We start from the raw sequence: 15374 nt of genomic DNA on the forward strand, positions 1-15374 counted from the left end.
TTGTGTGTGGACAATTTGGGCTGGCCTGTGATCTGGACAAGCCCCACGTGAATGCAGCTTGTCTCCACAAAAGCCTGGGAAACATCACAGATTTGTGCAGGGAAAACTTCTCCTGCTTATATTGCGTTGACTTATAAGACCCGATGACCACAGTGATTTTTTTCCTTTTTTTAATTTTTTTTTTTAAATTTTTGGAAGAGTTATGTTATTTGTGTGATTGTGGAAACTAACAGGAGCAGCTGAATCACAGCCAAATAACTACAGCAGCATGGCTCACCCCAGCCCGTGTGCTCATGTTCCTTTTTCTTTAACTGTTCACTCGCTGCACTGCAGGGGCTGGAGATGGGAGCTGTGACAGGGGCCTGTAGCAATCCTCAGTTTCAGGGGGGGGAGACGCCACAACAAAACCAACCAAACAAAAAACCTCCAAACCAAAAAAAAACCCCCCCACCTTGGTCCAGACACTGGACCAGTGTCTGCTGTGTTTGCATGTAGATGAGCCTGGGGAGAGTCTCAGGGGATGGGGAAGCTGGGAGGTTAGTGCTGGCTGTTAGACTGCACTTGTGGACGCATGCTCTGCCTCTGTGACCATGTGCCATCCAGCTGCTCCTGCTTCCAGGCAGAACTCAAATCACGAGTCTGAGCATCTCAGTAGCATTTCAAGGTCTTAGGTAAAATGTCTCCTAAGAAGAGGAGAGCCCTTGTGAGCCAAGTGCTACATAGGCAGAAGCATTCTTGGAGGGGTTTCTAGTATCATCTTCCCAGATGCGGTTTGCTTGCATTCTGGTGTGAGTGCAGGTTGCCATGGAAGCTTTAATCCTGGTCCTCTGGCCCAGCTATCTCCCCTGACAGTATCTCGGAGAACATCTTTAGAGGCTACTATGTGGCAAATCTGTAAATTACTGTTCTGTCCCAGTGTCTTGTCAGGGCTGGCTGACCTTCAAAAGCTTTGCTGCAGAGATGCCTAGTCCTGCCAAAAGTGTTTTCTGATGCAGCCCAAGCTCATAATGAACTATGTTCATCAAAAATTACTTAGTTTTCTGCTGCCTGCCTAGGAAGCAAAGAACATGCTTACCCTTTGGTAGTATTTGGACAAGAACAGACATCACCATTTCTATCAATACTTCCTTAACCTGTAGTTGAACCATTACATAACCCAGATTCCCCTTGCTGGTCAGCAGAGATGTGCATTCAGCTGTGTGAGAACCTGCCTGTTCTCCTGCACATGCATCTGCCTGACCCAAGCAGCTCCACACCTGATTCTGGTGTTGAGGGTGAAGACTCCTTCCTTGTCTGAGGGACCAGAGACTGGGTCTCTCCTCCCACAGGAGCCCAGGCTTTCTCTGGAGTTAGGTGTGATCATTGGCTAGGGAGGACTTCCACAAGAACCTGGGCTGAACCTTTCTTTTGCTTTCCCTGTTATCTCTTGAAGCAGGTGGGAAAAAAATGTGGCTTTCTGACAGCAGTGAGGCTGAGCATGAGCTGAAGGGCTTCTCTGTGCTGTTCTCCAAACTAAGGATTGGCCATAAGGTGAAAGAGGACACCCTGCTGCTGCAGGTTTTGCTTTTCAGAGCTTGTGAGGGCAGCACATAGCAGATAACTGGTTTACAGCAAAGACCATGTGTGACAAGTTGGTGTAGCCCAGGCAGGGACCAGCCCTGCTTTGTCTCTAAACTGCACAGTGTGAGGATGTCTCACCAGCTACACAGGAGGTAAAATCATAGAATCATAAAATGGTTTGGGTTGGAAGGGACTTTTAAAGGTCATCTATGCCAAACCCCGCTGCAATGAGCAGGGACATCTTCAACTAGATCAGGTTGCTCAGAGTCCCGTCCAACCTGACCTTGAATGTTTCCAGGGACGGGGCATCCACAACCTCTCTGAGCAACCTGTTCCAGTGTTTCAGCACCCTCACTGTAAAACATTTCTTCCTTATATCTCACCTCTTTTAGTTTAAAATCGTTAGCCCTTGTCCAGTCGCCACAGGCCCTACTAAGAAGTTGGTCCCCATTTTATAAGCCCCCTAAGTACTGAAAGACCACAATAAGGTTTCCCCAGAGCCTTCTCTTCTCCAGGCTGAACAACCCCAGCTCTCTCAGTGTGTCCTCATAGGAGAGGTGCTCCAGCCCTTGGATCATTTTTGTGGCCCTTCTCTGGACCTGCTCCAACAGCTCCCTGTCTGTCTTGTACTGGGGACCCCAGAGCTGGATGCAGTACTCCCAGTGGGATCTCATGAGAGCAGAGTAGAGGAGCAGAATCACCTTCCTTGCCCCACCTTGATGCCACCCAGGATATGGTTGGCTTTCTGCACTGCAAGTGCACGTTGCAGGCTCATGTCCAGCTTTTCATGCACCAGTACCCCCCAAGTCCTTCTCTGCAGGGCTGCTGCTCTCAATCCCTTCATCCCCCAGCCTGTATTGATACTGGGGATTGCCCTGACAGGTGCAGGAATTTGCACTTGACCTTATTGAACCTCATGAGGTTCACTTGGCCCCACTTCTTGAGCTTGTCCAGGTCCCTCTGAACAGTATCCCATCCCTCAGTCAAGTCAGCTGCACCACTCAGCTTGGTTTTCTCTTCAAACTTGCTGAGGATACTTGATCCCACTGTCTATGTGATTGATGACAATAATAAACAGTACTTGTCCCAATATAGATGCCATTCATCACTGATCTCCATCTGGGCCTTTAGCTGTTGACCACTACCCTTTGGATGTGACTATCCAGCCAATTTCTTATCCACCAAATAGTCTACCCATGAAATCCATCTCTCTCCAATTTAGAAAGAAGGATGTTGTGGGGGACCACGTCAAAGGCCTTATTGAAGTCCAGATAGATGATGTTGCTCTTCCCTGGTCCACTGATGTAGTCACTCCATCGTAGAAGGCCACTAGGTTGGGCAGGCAAGACTTGCTGTTGGTGAAGCCAGGCTGGCTGTCTTGAATCACTTCCCTGTCCTCCATGTGCCTTAGTATAGCTTCTAGGAGGATCTGTTTCATGATCTTCCCAGGCACAGAGGTAAGGCTGACAGGTTGGTAGTTCCCAGTGTCCTCCTTTCTACTCTGCTTAAAAATGGGTGCAACATTTTCTTTTTTCCAGTCACTTAGGACTTCACCTGACTGCCATGACTTTTCAAATATCATGGAGAGTGGCTTGGGAACTACATCAGCCAATTCCCTCAGGAGTCTGGGATGCATCTCATCAGGTCCCATAGACATGTATGTTCAGGTTCCTCAGGTGGTTTCAAACCTGATCTTCTCTCACAGTGCTGTCCCTGCCTTGAGGTTCACTTGAGGGTGAGGGAAGAAAGGTTGCCAGTGAACACTGAGGCAAAAAAAGATGTTGAATACCTCAGCCTTCTCCTCATCCATTGTTACCAGTTTGCCAGTAATGTTTACTGGGGGAGGTGTTACACTTTCTTTGACCTTCCTTTTGACCACTGTGGAGTGCAGCATCCTCATAGCACTGTGTGCATGTGTCCTGGTTTTCAGCTAGCACAGAGTTAATTTTCACAACAAGCTGGGAGGGGACACAGCCAGGACAGCTGACCCAAACTAGCCAAAGGGGTATTCCGTATGATATGACTTCATGCTCAGTATATAAAGGGGAACTGGCTGGGGAGGAGGGGCTGCTGCTCTTGGAAGGGCTGGGCATCAGTTGGTGGTGAGCAAATTGCATTGTGTATCACCCGCTTTGTATATACTAAGTACTGTTGTTGTTATTTTCCACTTCCTTTGCTGTCCTAGTAAACTGTCCTTATCCCAACCCACAAGTTTTACCTTTTTCTTATGATTCTCCTTCCCATCCCGTGCTGGGGGGAGGGGGGTGGGCAGGGAGGGCGGTTGAGGGACGGAGGTGAGCTAGCAGCTGTGTGGTGCTTAGCTGCTGGCTGGGGCGAAACCACGACAGTATGGCACAGACACCTCTGCTTTTTCTCCAGGGGAACTGCTGAAATTCAACATCACTGTGATTACTTTGAAGCCCAAGAGCTCTGGTCTGGAACTAGCCATCTGTCAAAGGATAAGAGGAAAGATAAGATGAAGCAGCAATGAATGGTGTTAGTACCAGCAGTCTTTCTGCCTCTGGGAGACTTGTCAGCCCCATAAAGGATCATTTGGAAAAGGACAAGAGGCCATTTTTGGAGCTGGGAGCCCCTCCTGAGGAACAGCAGGCTGCTTTTTAAAGATCTAACCCAGTGCACAGGTTTTGACCATGTGTCAAAAGAGAGATTTGGTTTCAACGAAAAGCAGAGGGGACCAGCACTGTATTTACACTTTGGGCCATGGCACTCACTGCCATTGAATCTTACTGCCTGTATTTTCAACACCACGAATTTTGACTGCAAGTCCTAAGGCTTTTCTAGTTAAGGGAAACAGGTGTTTAGAACTTGTAGACACATCTGCAAAAGAAATGGTCTCCCCCACAGCTGCTGCAGAGGTTGCTGCTAGTGTTGGGGTCCCTGGCATTTTAGGGTGGTCAGAGGTGGGGTTTGTGTCTTCCATGATCAGACAACCTTGTTGCACATGGCAAAGCTTCCTGTGACGGCTGCATAGGATTAGCTGGAGCTTAGAAGCCAGAGATGACTGCTCTCCTGATTATCTCCGCTGTAAGCATTACTGCAGAGTGGCTGGGAGGCTGACTTGAAGATGGGGGGTGGAAGAAGCCTTAAAAGCCCTTTACTCCCTTAGTAAATGCACATGTGAGGCAGGAGTACTGTATTAATCTTTGCGTAGCTGCACAGGCTCCTTAAACCCCGCAGAGAGCAAATTACAGTAATTGGGTACCTGCTGCCAAGTCTGGCTTCATCTTCCATTGACACCGTAAGCAGGGCTGGCAACAACAATGGTAAGGCAAATGCTGATAATCTGCTTTTCAGGTAGAACAGTGTTTTTCATAAAGCAGAAAATGTAGTTGTTCTACATCTGCTATAAATACATGTATTCTCACACTAATATTTGTGTCATAGCTACTGATTCACAGTATTTAAAACAAATCAGACCCCAAGCTTCAGGAAATTTAAAACAAAAAACTTGAATTCCTCTCCATTTGCCTTATGAGGATGCACCTGCAATCATGTATCATGCGTGATCATGAGTGTTTTTGTTGCCACAGTAAGGGTCAGATACTTCACTCTCATGGTAAAAATAAAATCAAATCTGAAACTTCCACCCATCAGTATAACTCCGTGAAAGTTGTTGTGTTTTGTTTATTTTTTCCTGCCAGTCAGATCTGGGCTAGCAGACTGAATACTCCTCTATTCAGTCCCTTTTTCCTGATTGCACAGTTGGCTCACATTTATTCACAGCTTACCCTCCTCCTATGGTAGGCTGCCACCAACTTTCTGCTCCACTTCGGAGTGGACAAGAACTGAGTGATGTGATTTCAGATCTATGTTGTCCTTGTTTGCAGCAAGGATAGAATAGATGAACCTGCTGTGCCACTGCAGGGGCTGAAAGGGAGGCTGTGGAAAAGGTGGCTGGTGGGGTAGCAGTATTCTTGCTGCTGTGACAGGGTTGCATGATGTACAGACAGAGAAGGCTGCCAGTTCTCCTTGTGTCTTCTGTTCCTCCATGCAGGAGACAATGCACTTCCTGGCCTTGCTGTCTGTCGTACCATCCTGTGGGTGCGTGCTCTGAGGTTTGCCAAAGCTGTGATCTTCAAGTTGAACAGCCAGAATCACCCACCCGCGTTTCCTCTGAGACACCAAGAAATGGTTGTCTGGATGGGTCAGCTAGCCATGCAAATACCTGGCAAGTCTTAGTTTCCTCTGACAGAGTTTAAGTATCTTTGTGTATTAGGATCCTAGCCCACTCAAGCTGCTTAGTGATGTGCTAAAGGGCTTGGCTCAAAAATAGTTGCAAAAGGGCAGGTGGGAGAAGAACTCAGGTCAGAGCTTTTGTAGGACATCTTTGAAACAAGGAGGAGGTGCCAGCTGCACATGCATGATGGATCTGTGCAAAAGGCTGGATAACCCCATCCCACTCAGCACACATGCAGGTGCTGTGTGCTCTGGGGACACCATGAGAAAGAGAGCTGCTACCTTGTGTTTCACACTATTGTAGGGAAATATCTGCCAAGACTGCGTCTTCTAAAACACCTATTGTTTGGCTCAAACGTTCTGGTTTACTGAAAGGACAATGTGGAGTTTTTCTCTTGTAGTATTCCATCTGTGTTTTTTAAGCATTTATGTTTGTTCTTCAAGCTTTTCCTCCTTGTCCTGCAGGTTAAGAGACTTTCTCCAGAAATTCTGTTTTGTGAAGCACAGCAGAAGCATAGAAAGGAAAGGCTATCCTTTTTGCAAAAAATATGGGGTAGAGGTAGAGGGTGGAGCTGCACATGAAAGTAATGAGAGAGCACCAGAGAACAGTTGATGTCAGTGCATTGGTAGCTGAAACAGATGAACTCCTAGGCATCCAGACAGAGAGTCTCTTGGGAGAAGGACTAGCTGCAAGCAGGACTTTCCCCATGGCTCAGAGGGGAATACTAGCAGTTGAAGGGATGTAGGAAGCAAAAGCACCTTATGCTATTGAGAAGAGAGATTATGTCAAAATCAGAAGATGGTTGCAGCCATGCTGTTGCATGAGTGTTACAGTATCTATGGAGCTGACTGTCAGGAACAGTGAAATACTGAAGTTGAAACAGAACATGCTAAGCATACATGATGACTGCTCAGGCCTTGGTTTGACATGTCCTATGTGTGTCTTTCAGGCTGCAGAACTGCTATGCTTCTACTTGTTCTGTGGTTACTTCCCAGTCACCCTCTGGAAAGGGAGCAGATTTCCCATCCTACAAACTCTAGTCTCCTTCAGAAAACACCAGTTCATTGCAAGGGTACTCGTTTTTTGGTTCAGAGATGCTGCTCAGAGGCATATATGGGAGCAGTGTGGCTGAGGGAGCAATTTTGAATTGTATTGCATAAGAGCAGCCAAAAGAATGTTCAGTGAATGAACTGCTGAAGGGTTGAATTTTATGGCCTTCTTTTCAGTCCATTGCTACACAGGCAGGTAGTGAAATGGGCCAGAATGGCTTCCTGAGAGGGAAAGACACATCAACAAATGTTGGTCCTGTCCTCTCATCCTTGTTTGAAAAGTTGAATTTGGGGTAGAGTGTTGTGAGTTGGGAGGGTGCTGAGGGGAAGAGGTCCAGTTTGTTTTTAGACAAAATGTTTTGTGCCTCATTTCCGTCAGCTTCCAACCATCTCTTTTATATCTTGTTATTCTGAAGTTAACTTACTAATCTTTCTGTTACAGCAGAGCTCCTGCTATGGACCAGCAGCCCAATGTCCTGTGCACTGTCCCAGCATAACAGATAATGTCCCTGATGTGCAGAACTTACTGTTTCAGCAGAAGACACAAGAGAAGAGCTCAGGTCATACAAATCTTGCAAGCTGACCAGAAGACAAAGTGTGAAAGGTGGCTATAATAATTCTGTTTCCTTGCTGCAATACAAATGAAATACAAAGAGTTGATATTATTCATGGCTTCTTGTAAATGCAGATGTATTTTTTGTTTCATTTTGTGTTTGGTTCACTTGCAGCCCACAGTTCTTTACAGTGTTTGAATGAGTAATGAAAATGGTATGTTGCTACAGGCTTTCTGTGTCTTGGAAGGCACAATGTTAAAGTGGCAATTTATCTGGTTTGATAGAGGAATCATCGACTGGCAGGTTCAGTTTGGGGTCTGGAAGCTACCTACCCTTTGCATCTTCAAAAGAAGGAACATTTTTAGTGGCAAGTCACAATGATTAGCCAGATCTGAGCCAAACCCTTTTAATACTGCAGTTCTTCAGTTCAGTAGGACTAAAAACATCCTATCAACAGCAGAGGGCACATGCACAAGAAGCACGTTGGGTGAGTTACTGTTTTCATATTGTTGAATTAGAGCTCTTAAATGGAAGACCCAGGATCAGCTGCTGACTTTACTGATTTCTGGAACAACGTATGTTCGCAGAGCTCCAGGACTAGTAGACGTCAGTACACTAGACCAGTTTTATCAGAGACAAATTTGAGCTTATGACCTTGGTGTAGAGACTGCTTCTGCTAGTGAAAACACTAGCCACTCAATTTTTTGCTTCATTACTGCTCTCTGTAGAATTTCTGTGGCTGTATTAATGCGAGAGGAAATCTGTCACAGGGAGGGAATACACCAGCTTTGTCTCCTCAAGGCAGCCAGGAGTTGGCTGTAAACCTCATTGTCATGCCCTGAAGGGTTTGGCCCACTGAGGCTGAAGGCTGTGTACTTGTCCCTGAAATGATGGTCAGTGGAAGAAGTGTGTCTAGTTTGGATCAATGTACATGTGGGTGTTACCAAATTTGTCTTTCGGAGATTCCAAACTAAAATAGAGAAGGGCTTTCCTATGACTAGGTACGGCAGCTTTCTCTTGGTGAGATAACAGATCGCTGGATCCAGAAACCATGAAAAAGGACTACAGAGGTTACTGGATCATTCTCTGCCATGAGAAGCTAATTCACTACGACCACCAACATGAACTAACCAAAAGCACTAGGCAGGGAAGACTGGGCAGGAAGAGTCATAGTAAGTTTTACAGATGTTAACATCCTCTGTTAAAGCACATGGTCTTCCCAAGGTGCCAATGGGTCTTTTTATTACAAGAAAGTTGTGAATTGGTGTTGGTAGCTCTGAACAGTGTCTAGATTTCCTTAATCTTTTATCATTCTGTTTTCCTGTGATTTCTATCGCTTTCAGATAAATGGAAGATTTGGAGACTAACTTAATCCAGACACGCAAAGCATGTAGAATAGAGCAAATGGTAGCAAAATGGCTTCATCGCTCTCGAGATGGTGCATCCAGGTAAACATGGATTTTATGAAAGGAATATCTGTTGATAACTTTGATCAGAGACAGCACAAGCTTGTTCCCAACAAACAGGGGCAGTCACAGGTTGCAGATCTTACTCATTGTTTCAGTTGTTCTTGGGAAATATGCAATCAGTAGTCCCTAGAAAAAACAGTGTTTTTAAGCATCCCCCTTGGTTTCCAGGGAGAGATATTCCTGCTTTCACACATTCTGGTTTTGTCAGCCACATCTGCAAAAATACAATACTGCTCAATGCAAAATAGGCTTTTCTTGAACATGGAGTTGTACTTCTCTTTGTGTCTTGCCATTGGCCCATGCTTTTAGAGCAAAACTAGGTTGCATTTACAAGGAATCCTGGCACACAGCTGCTTTACTTTCCTGAGGTCTGTGAATCAAAATTAAACTGGACTGGATCCTGGCAGAAGCAGAGGGCTGTAAATTCTCTCACTGCCTTGCTGAGTAAAAGTGTTGCTGTGATATCTGGAGGTCAGGGCTTGCTGTGGGGCACACCTGGAGTTCTTCTTCTATGTGTGGGCTGTGGGTGGCTGAAAGAGTTGTGATTACAACCAGCTGGTGTCACTGGTCTGATATTTTCAGCTTTCTGTGGAGCCTGGGGGATCACTACTGGCCTGCACGATGCAGAGCCACTCGTGGGTACCCAGAGAAGTGCGGGACTCTGTCTACTGTTGCAGCCTACTGAAAGTGTGGGGAGGTGTATGTATGTGGATCTATGCCGCTTTGATAAGGTATCTTCTGATTATATCTTAATCACTGGCTTCTTGTCTCACAGGGGCAGAGTGTCTGTGACAGACAGCACCAGTGATGGCAGCGGCCAGCCTGCCAGCCGTGTCAAACTTACTGTTACAGTATACAAAGATTTGGTCCTCCATCACTATGGCTTTGAGATTTGTCCAAACCTTCCTCTTACGATTGCATCTGTCACTGCAGGTAAGCACCATTTCCTTCTCCCTACAGTCACAGGTGTGAGAAGCCTGAACTGTCCCAGATGGCCTTAGTGATAAACTCCTGCCAGGTATTTATGAGTTTCTCAGGTACCTCTGGTTGGCATGTGATCCTTGAATACTGAGGGCAAAAGCCTGTATGCCTGTGGTGTGCAGAGTGCTTGAACATCTACCTGATTCTGATGGCATGGAACAAATCTAAGCCAAAGGCAGCTTCACCGCTAATCTTTCACCTGCACTGAGACACAGCTAACCTTCAGGGATGCAAAGAGCTGCTTCAGAGCAAAGTTTTTTCTGGTGTTTTATCTGAAATGCAAAGGAAAAATGTCATCTAATATTAGAGTTCTTATTCTGCAGTGGCCTTGGTGATCTGCTGTTGAAAATGCTCTCTGGGCTTACAGCCCTGTAACACAGAGAGGATAACTGCTAGTTACAGACAGCCCAGGCGAAATTCTGCTTAAGTCAAGCAGATCAACTCTTCCAGTTATAAAAGGGAGGGTTATAACTTTGCTTTCAAGGTGGCTTGGGAGTTTTGAATCAAAAACTGTGAATCTGTTTTTTATTTACCTTTTATTTTTTTAATGGGTATGCAAAAATGCCTGCTTTTTACCTGTTGGTGTGAGTGTGACAGCCAGAGAAAGACTGTGCCTGAGCCAGGCGGGTAGGTGGTGTGGGGAGGGTGGCTGAAGGGCTGGCCTGGACTCTGCCTCTGGCTGCCCCTGTGAGCTGCAGCATCCCCCGGCTGCCTGGGGAAACAGCCTGTCCAAGTGCTCATGCTTGCAGGATGTTTAGCATAAATGCACTACAGTATGGTCTCTGTCCTTTCACAGTACTTCTGAGTGAAATTTTCTCTTTATGCCCCTTCCCACGTGTAACGTGGCTAAATTAGCTGAGAGTCTTGGGGTCTAAGAAATGGGGAAGTTTTCTGTTACACTTTTCTTTTTTTCCTAATCAGAAAGAATCAACATTTTGTTAAAACCGAGACACAAAGAAACCTGTCCTTTTAAGTCCTGTGCTTTGCTGTGGGAGCCCACAGCTAAAAACCCTGTGTTTAATTCCAGATGATCGTCTTTGTGTTTTGCCTTTCATGTGTGATACCTGATGCCATGGTCTCCCTGAGGGACAGGTGGCAGGTGCTACGTGGGTTTGTGGGCAAACCTATCTGGCAGGGAAATTCAATAGTGTGCCTCAGCCAACAGGCTGGCCGTGGTGGAGCTGGGGACTGCATGTACACTCCTTCTCAGACCAGAGCTCCACCAGCTCCTTAGCCTAGATCCCATGGCTGCTACTCTCCTGAAAAGCAAAGCTCAGAAACCATATTCTTCCCTTGTTGTGTGTCCTCCCAGCAGACAGCATGGCTAAGGAGACCTCTTCCGTGTTCACCCAAGATGCAGAGGGTAGTCACCATGGTGGAAAACTAGCCCACATCTCCTGGGGACTGCTGCAGCACCCTGGTCTGGATGGCGGCATGCCAGGAGTGCCGAGCCCTAGCCTGTGTGCTGTACGTGGTCTGCTGCTGGGATGTAACCAGCAGAGTCAGGCCAGGGTGCAGACCCCACAGAGAGGGACCACTGTGTGGTGGCAGCTGCCCAGGCCCCTGGAGGCCTCTGCAGGCCCACAGCTCACAGGTGGGCGAAGGGCAAGGCAGTGCTGCCACCCCCCAGTCCTCCTGTGGTTTCCTGAGAGCCTTTGTGCCCTCCTGCTGCACCCCGGGCAGGTGATGGACTGTGTGGTGGGCTGTGACAAGGGAAAAGACATGCACAAGAGTGATTTTCTGTGGTGCAGGGCCAGCTTGTGGGGCCAGAGGACAGCCCGAGGGAGGCGGCATGGACACAGGTGATACACCAGCTGGCATCAGGGCCCAACATCCTTTGGCCCCTTTTTATTTTGCCATCCAGAGGTAGTTGCTGAGGCAAGTGGGTGCTGGGTGGGAAAAGGAGCTTGCCGTGAGCGTTCTCAGTGGGAGGAGGTCTGCCAATGTGGTGGTGTTGTGACTGACAGTGTGCTGGTCGCCCGCAGGGAGCACTGCTGAAGGGAAGCTGCAGCCAGGTGACCAGCTCCTCCTAATAAATTCTACTGCGGTGGACGACGTGTCTGTTGAACGAGCAGCTGACATCATCAGGTGTGGTCCCATGTGGCCCGCGGGATGAGGTGGCAGAGGGCTGAGAGTAGATGTGTGGGGATCAGGTCTCACCAAGAGCTGCAAAGGTGTATGCTGTGTGGGGCCATCCTCCCCTCACAGAGGAGGACCTTGCTGCCTCCTGGGGTGCTGCGCTCGGTGGGGGCCTGTCCCACTGGAACGAGTCCATCCTGAGGCTGAAGGGCACAGCAGACCAGGAGAGAGGGGTTCCCCCGCTTTCCTGTACTGTGGCAGTGCTTTGTGGGCTGCACCTTGCCTGGCTGAGAGCCTTCCCTCGCAGGGGGGTGGAGGGGTGACTGGGGAGGAAGGTGCAGGCAGCTGCTGATCCTAGCTGACTGCATGTCTCTGTTACAGGGAGGCTGGTGACGAGCTCCTCCTAACTGTCCTGCGCTGCACTTCGGTAAATAGCCTTTCTTGAGCACTCTCAGCACTCCCAGCAGCACTGCCCCAGATGGCCATGGCTGGCAGTGTGGCCTACAGGGAAAGTGGGGCGGCTGGGCTGGCACTCAGGATACAAGGGCCTGACCAAAGCCAGGAGGGAGCTGCAAGGGTCCTCTGCTTTCACACACACCCTTTGAGGAAGTTTTGTGGAGAATTGTTGGTAACTCCTCACAGCTCCCCTGGATGCAGCGGCAGGGCAGCTTGCAGAGCCTGTCAAATAGACAGGCTTGCTGAGCAGTTTGAGCCCATGGTCCCTGGAGCTGGAGGCTCCATCAGGAGCTGTGAGGGACCAGTGGGCTTTGCAGGGGCCAGCAGGCCACAACGACTGGGATGCAGGAAGGTCTCAGTAAGCTGTGGCCAGTCCACAGAGAACAGCCTGGAGTGGTCCCTGTGTGCTGAGGCTGTCCGGTCCATGGGGCCCCCTGGACACAAAAGGCAGGTTCCGAGGCTGTAGGCTCAGCATGTGCCCTGGGTGCTCTTTGAAAGTTCTTGAGGTTTTCCTTTCTGAGTGCTGGAAAAATGTACCCCGTTTTCTCCAGGCTCTGTCTGGTTAAGGGCTGGGACCTGGGTGTGGATCATACTTTGGGAACAGAAGCATAGTATGAAACTGTGGTGCTGACTGCCCATTCCTGTAGCATAAAATTTCCCAGAAGGCATGTACGGCCAACATGATGTGTTTACCCATGTGGATTTCAATGTGTGTAAAAGCTGAGCTGCAAGGCAAGGACAAAATTGGGTTTGTGTGCTTTTTGGCTTCTTGTGATGTATGAAAGTGGCCTGAGGGGCATTTCTCCCCTGCCCCACACTGGAGAGCATTTTGGGATTGTTTTTCATTTGTTTGGAGGGTTTTTTATTTTGATTTATTCATAGAAACAAGAATGATGATTCCCTCAGCAGAGTTACTAGAGCTCTGGGGCTTAAGGTCATGAGGTTTCTTGGCCATTCAGTAAAGGTACATTAAAGAGAAAATCTCTTAAATATACTTTTCCTGCCTGAAGTTTCCCAGGTGTTGACATTCAACGTATGTGCACAAAGCCAAAGTAACCAGAAAGCGTTTTAAGCAAACCCACTGAACAGTGACTTTCCTCTTTTCTTAATCTGATCTCCCTTGCCTAGTACATTGTCAGTCTTGCCAGTGCTTGATCTGACTCTGGAGATCAAGGAAAAAAAGCGAGTTAGTTATGCAAGACCTGAATGTCTGCCAAAACACGGAAAAATGCAATGGCTTTTCAGAGAGAAAAGGATTTTGAAAACCCTTCATGGGATTTGGAACACCCTTCACAGGTCTTCATGCATTGTTGAGAAGCAAATGGGGCACGAACCCATTTTTGTTTTTTCCTTTGCAGGTCACTTTCAGGACACTTCCAAATACAGCCAAGGCTGATCTTGGGTTTGGGGTTGGCTCTTGCCCCACTCTGAAGGCAGCTGTGCTTAGAGCTGAGAGGTAACCCCTCCCATCGACAGATAGCAGACCCTCTGGCCACATTAGAAGGGATGCTGGAGGCCTTGGCTCTCCTCAGGGCAGCTGTGGGGCGTGATGCTCTGCACAGCCCGGCAGACTCTGGAAGGGCTTGCTGGCCAGGTGCAGAGACTCCTGCCTGCCTCCCTTCCTCCATCCTTGCCAAATGGCCTCGAGGCAAGATAAGGCTGTGGCAGGCTGGGAGGTACCTGCGCCTCTGGCAAGAGTGTAGGAATTGCTCTACCTTGAAGTTGCCTGAGAGCATACCAAGGGATGCTGCCTCTGTTCTTCTTAGGGAATACTGTACTTTACAAGAGCAGAACATTTGGGCACAAGAACTCAGTGGTTCCTAGGCTCATGTGGTGTCTTGTGAGCTTGGTAGGTCCCTGTCACGTTTAAAAAATGGTTATGTGACAACAATGCAGTGAAGTCAAGTTGGCTTTTTAGCCTTGAGCAGTTTTCTTAAACATTTGCAATATAAGAGTATGATCTAGAAACCCCATCTGAGCAGGGAAGTGCTGCATATACACCTGTGTACTTGTGATACGCTGACAGGAGGATTTTGTCTATCACTGCAAGGCACTCCGCACGTGTTGGTTTATGGTACTGTGTAGCCCCACTGAAAGCCAGCTATTGCAGATTAACAGTAGTTCTGTGGGATCATGGCTTCATTGCATGAGTTGGGGGAATGCCTAAACACAGTAACTGGTTAACATGGAGTGAAATTAGGAGTGTGTACAGCATGTGTTACACATGTGTCCACTTGTTGGGCAGATGGGTTTGGATTCAGAAGGCAGCAACCACCCAGATAGGTCAAAAAGACCTGTAGCAAGCCTGGAGGCTGAGAGACTCCTAGCAGCACCTGTTCCTGTAAGTGCGAGGCAGTGTGGTGCAAGCAGCTTCAGCATGGGCTGTGATCGCACCCCTGCCTGTACTGTGGGCCTCTCATACATAACTGCAACAGACTGAGCTGCCAACCGAGTGCTGTTATTTTTTCAGGGTGGGCCTAAGTCATCGTTTCTTACTGCAGAGAAGAGGGCAAGGCTAAAAACAAACCCTGTGAAAGTACGGTTTGCAGAGGAAGTGCTGGTGAATGGACACACGCAGGTCAGTGGGGCATGGCTGCAGCTGGACACTGTGGGCACTGCATGCTGGGAGGAAAGGGGTCACTCCTGCAGACAGATGCCAGGCTGGGTTAACAAGGCCAATGCCTACAGAGTGGCTGCACCCTCACTGTGCTAGTATGCCCTGGACATGCATCCCAACTTGTTTCCTAGGCTCACTGGTGATCGAGGGGAAGCACTGGCATCTCCAGAGGGTTTTATGTTTGATTTGCTTACTTAGACTACTGGAAAATACTTGCATGTACTACTTTTGTCATTTTACAATCAGGTAAACTTTAAACGAGCATTACACATCTGTGGTATGTAGTAGTAATCTCTTGAGGTGCTAATCTCTCTATAGTAAACCTAGACTGAAGTTTGGGCATGACAAATCCTAACCCTAAAGGTGAGAGGTGAATCCTACTGTCTATGCCAGGTTTATTTGCTGCTAAAG

At 47.9% G+C, this 15374-nt stretch overlaps 1 protein-coding gene across 1 annotated transcript in view; it reads left to right on the top strand.

Annotated features, from left to right (window-relative positions):
• The window catches only part of FRMPD1 (FERM and PDZ domain containing 1), a 41708-nt gene that overhangs the window by 7738 nt on the left and 18596 nt on the right, over window positions 1-15374 (top strand). The window contains exons 2-7 of the mRNA XM_075739514.1: window positions 7250-7411; window positions 8705-8809; window positions 9606-9763; window positions 11797-11899; window positions 12272-12317; window positions 14817-14924. Of these exons, the coding sequence (XP_075595629.1) occupies window positions 8709-8809; window positions 9606-9763; window positions 11797-11899; window positions 12272-12317; window positions 14817-14924 (516 nt within the window). The 5' untranslated portion in view covers window positions 7250-7411; window positions 8705-8708. The remainder of the gene's footprint in view (window positions 1-7249; window positions 7412-8704; window positions 8810-9605; window positions 9764-11796; window positions 11900-12271; window positions 12318-14816; window positions 14925-15374) is intronic.

This window comes from Balearica regulorum, chromosome Z, assembly GCF_011004875.1.
Source record: "Balearica regulorum gibbericeps isolate bBalReg1 chromosome Z, bBalReg1.pri, whole genome shotgun sequence".
In the NCBI taxonomy this organism is placed as follows: Eukaryota; Metazoa; Chordata; class Aves; order Gruiformes; family Gruidae; genus Balearica; species Balearica regulorum.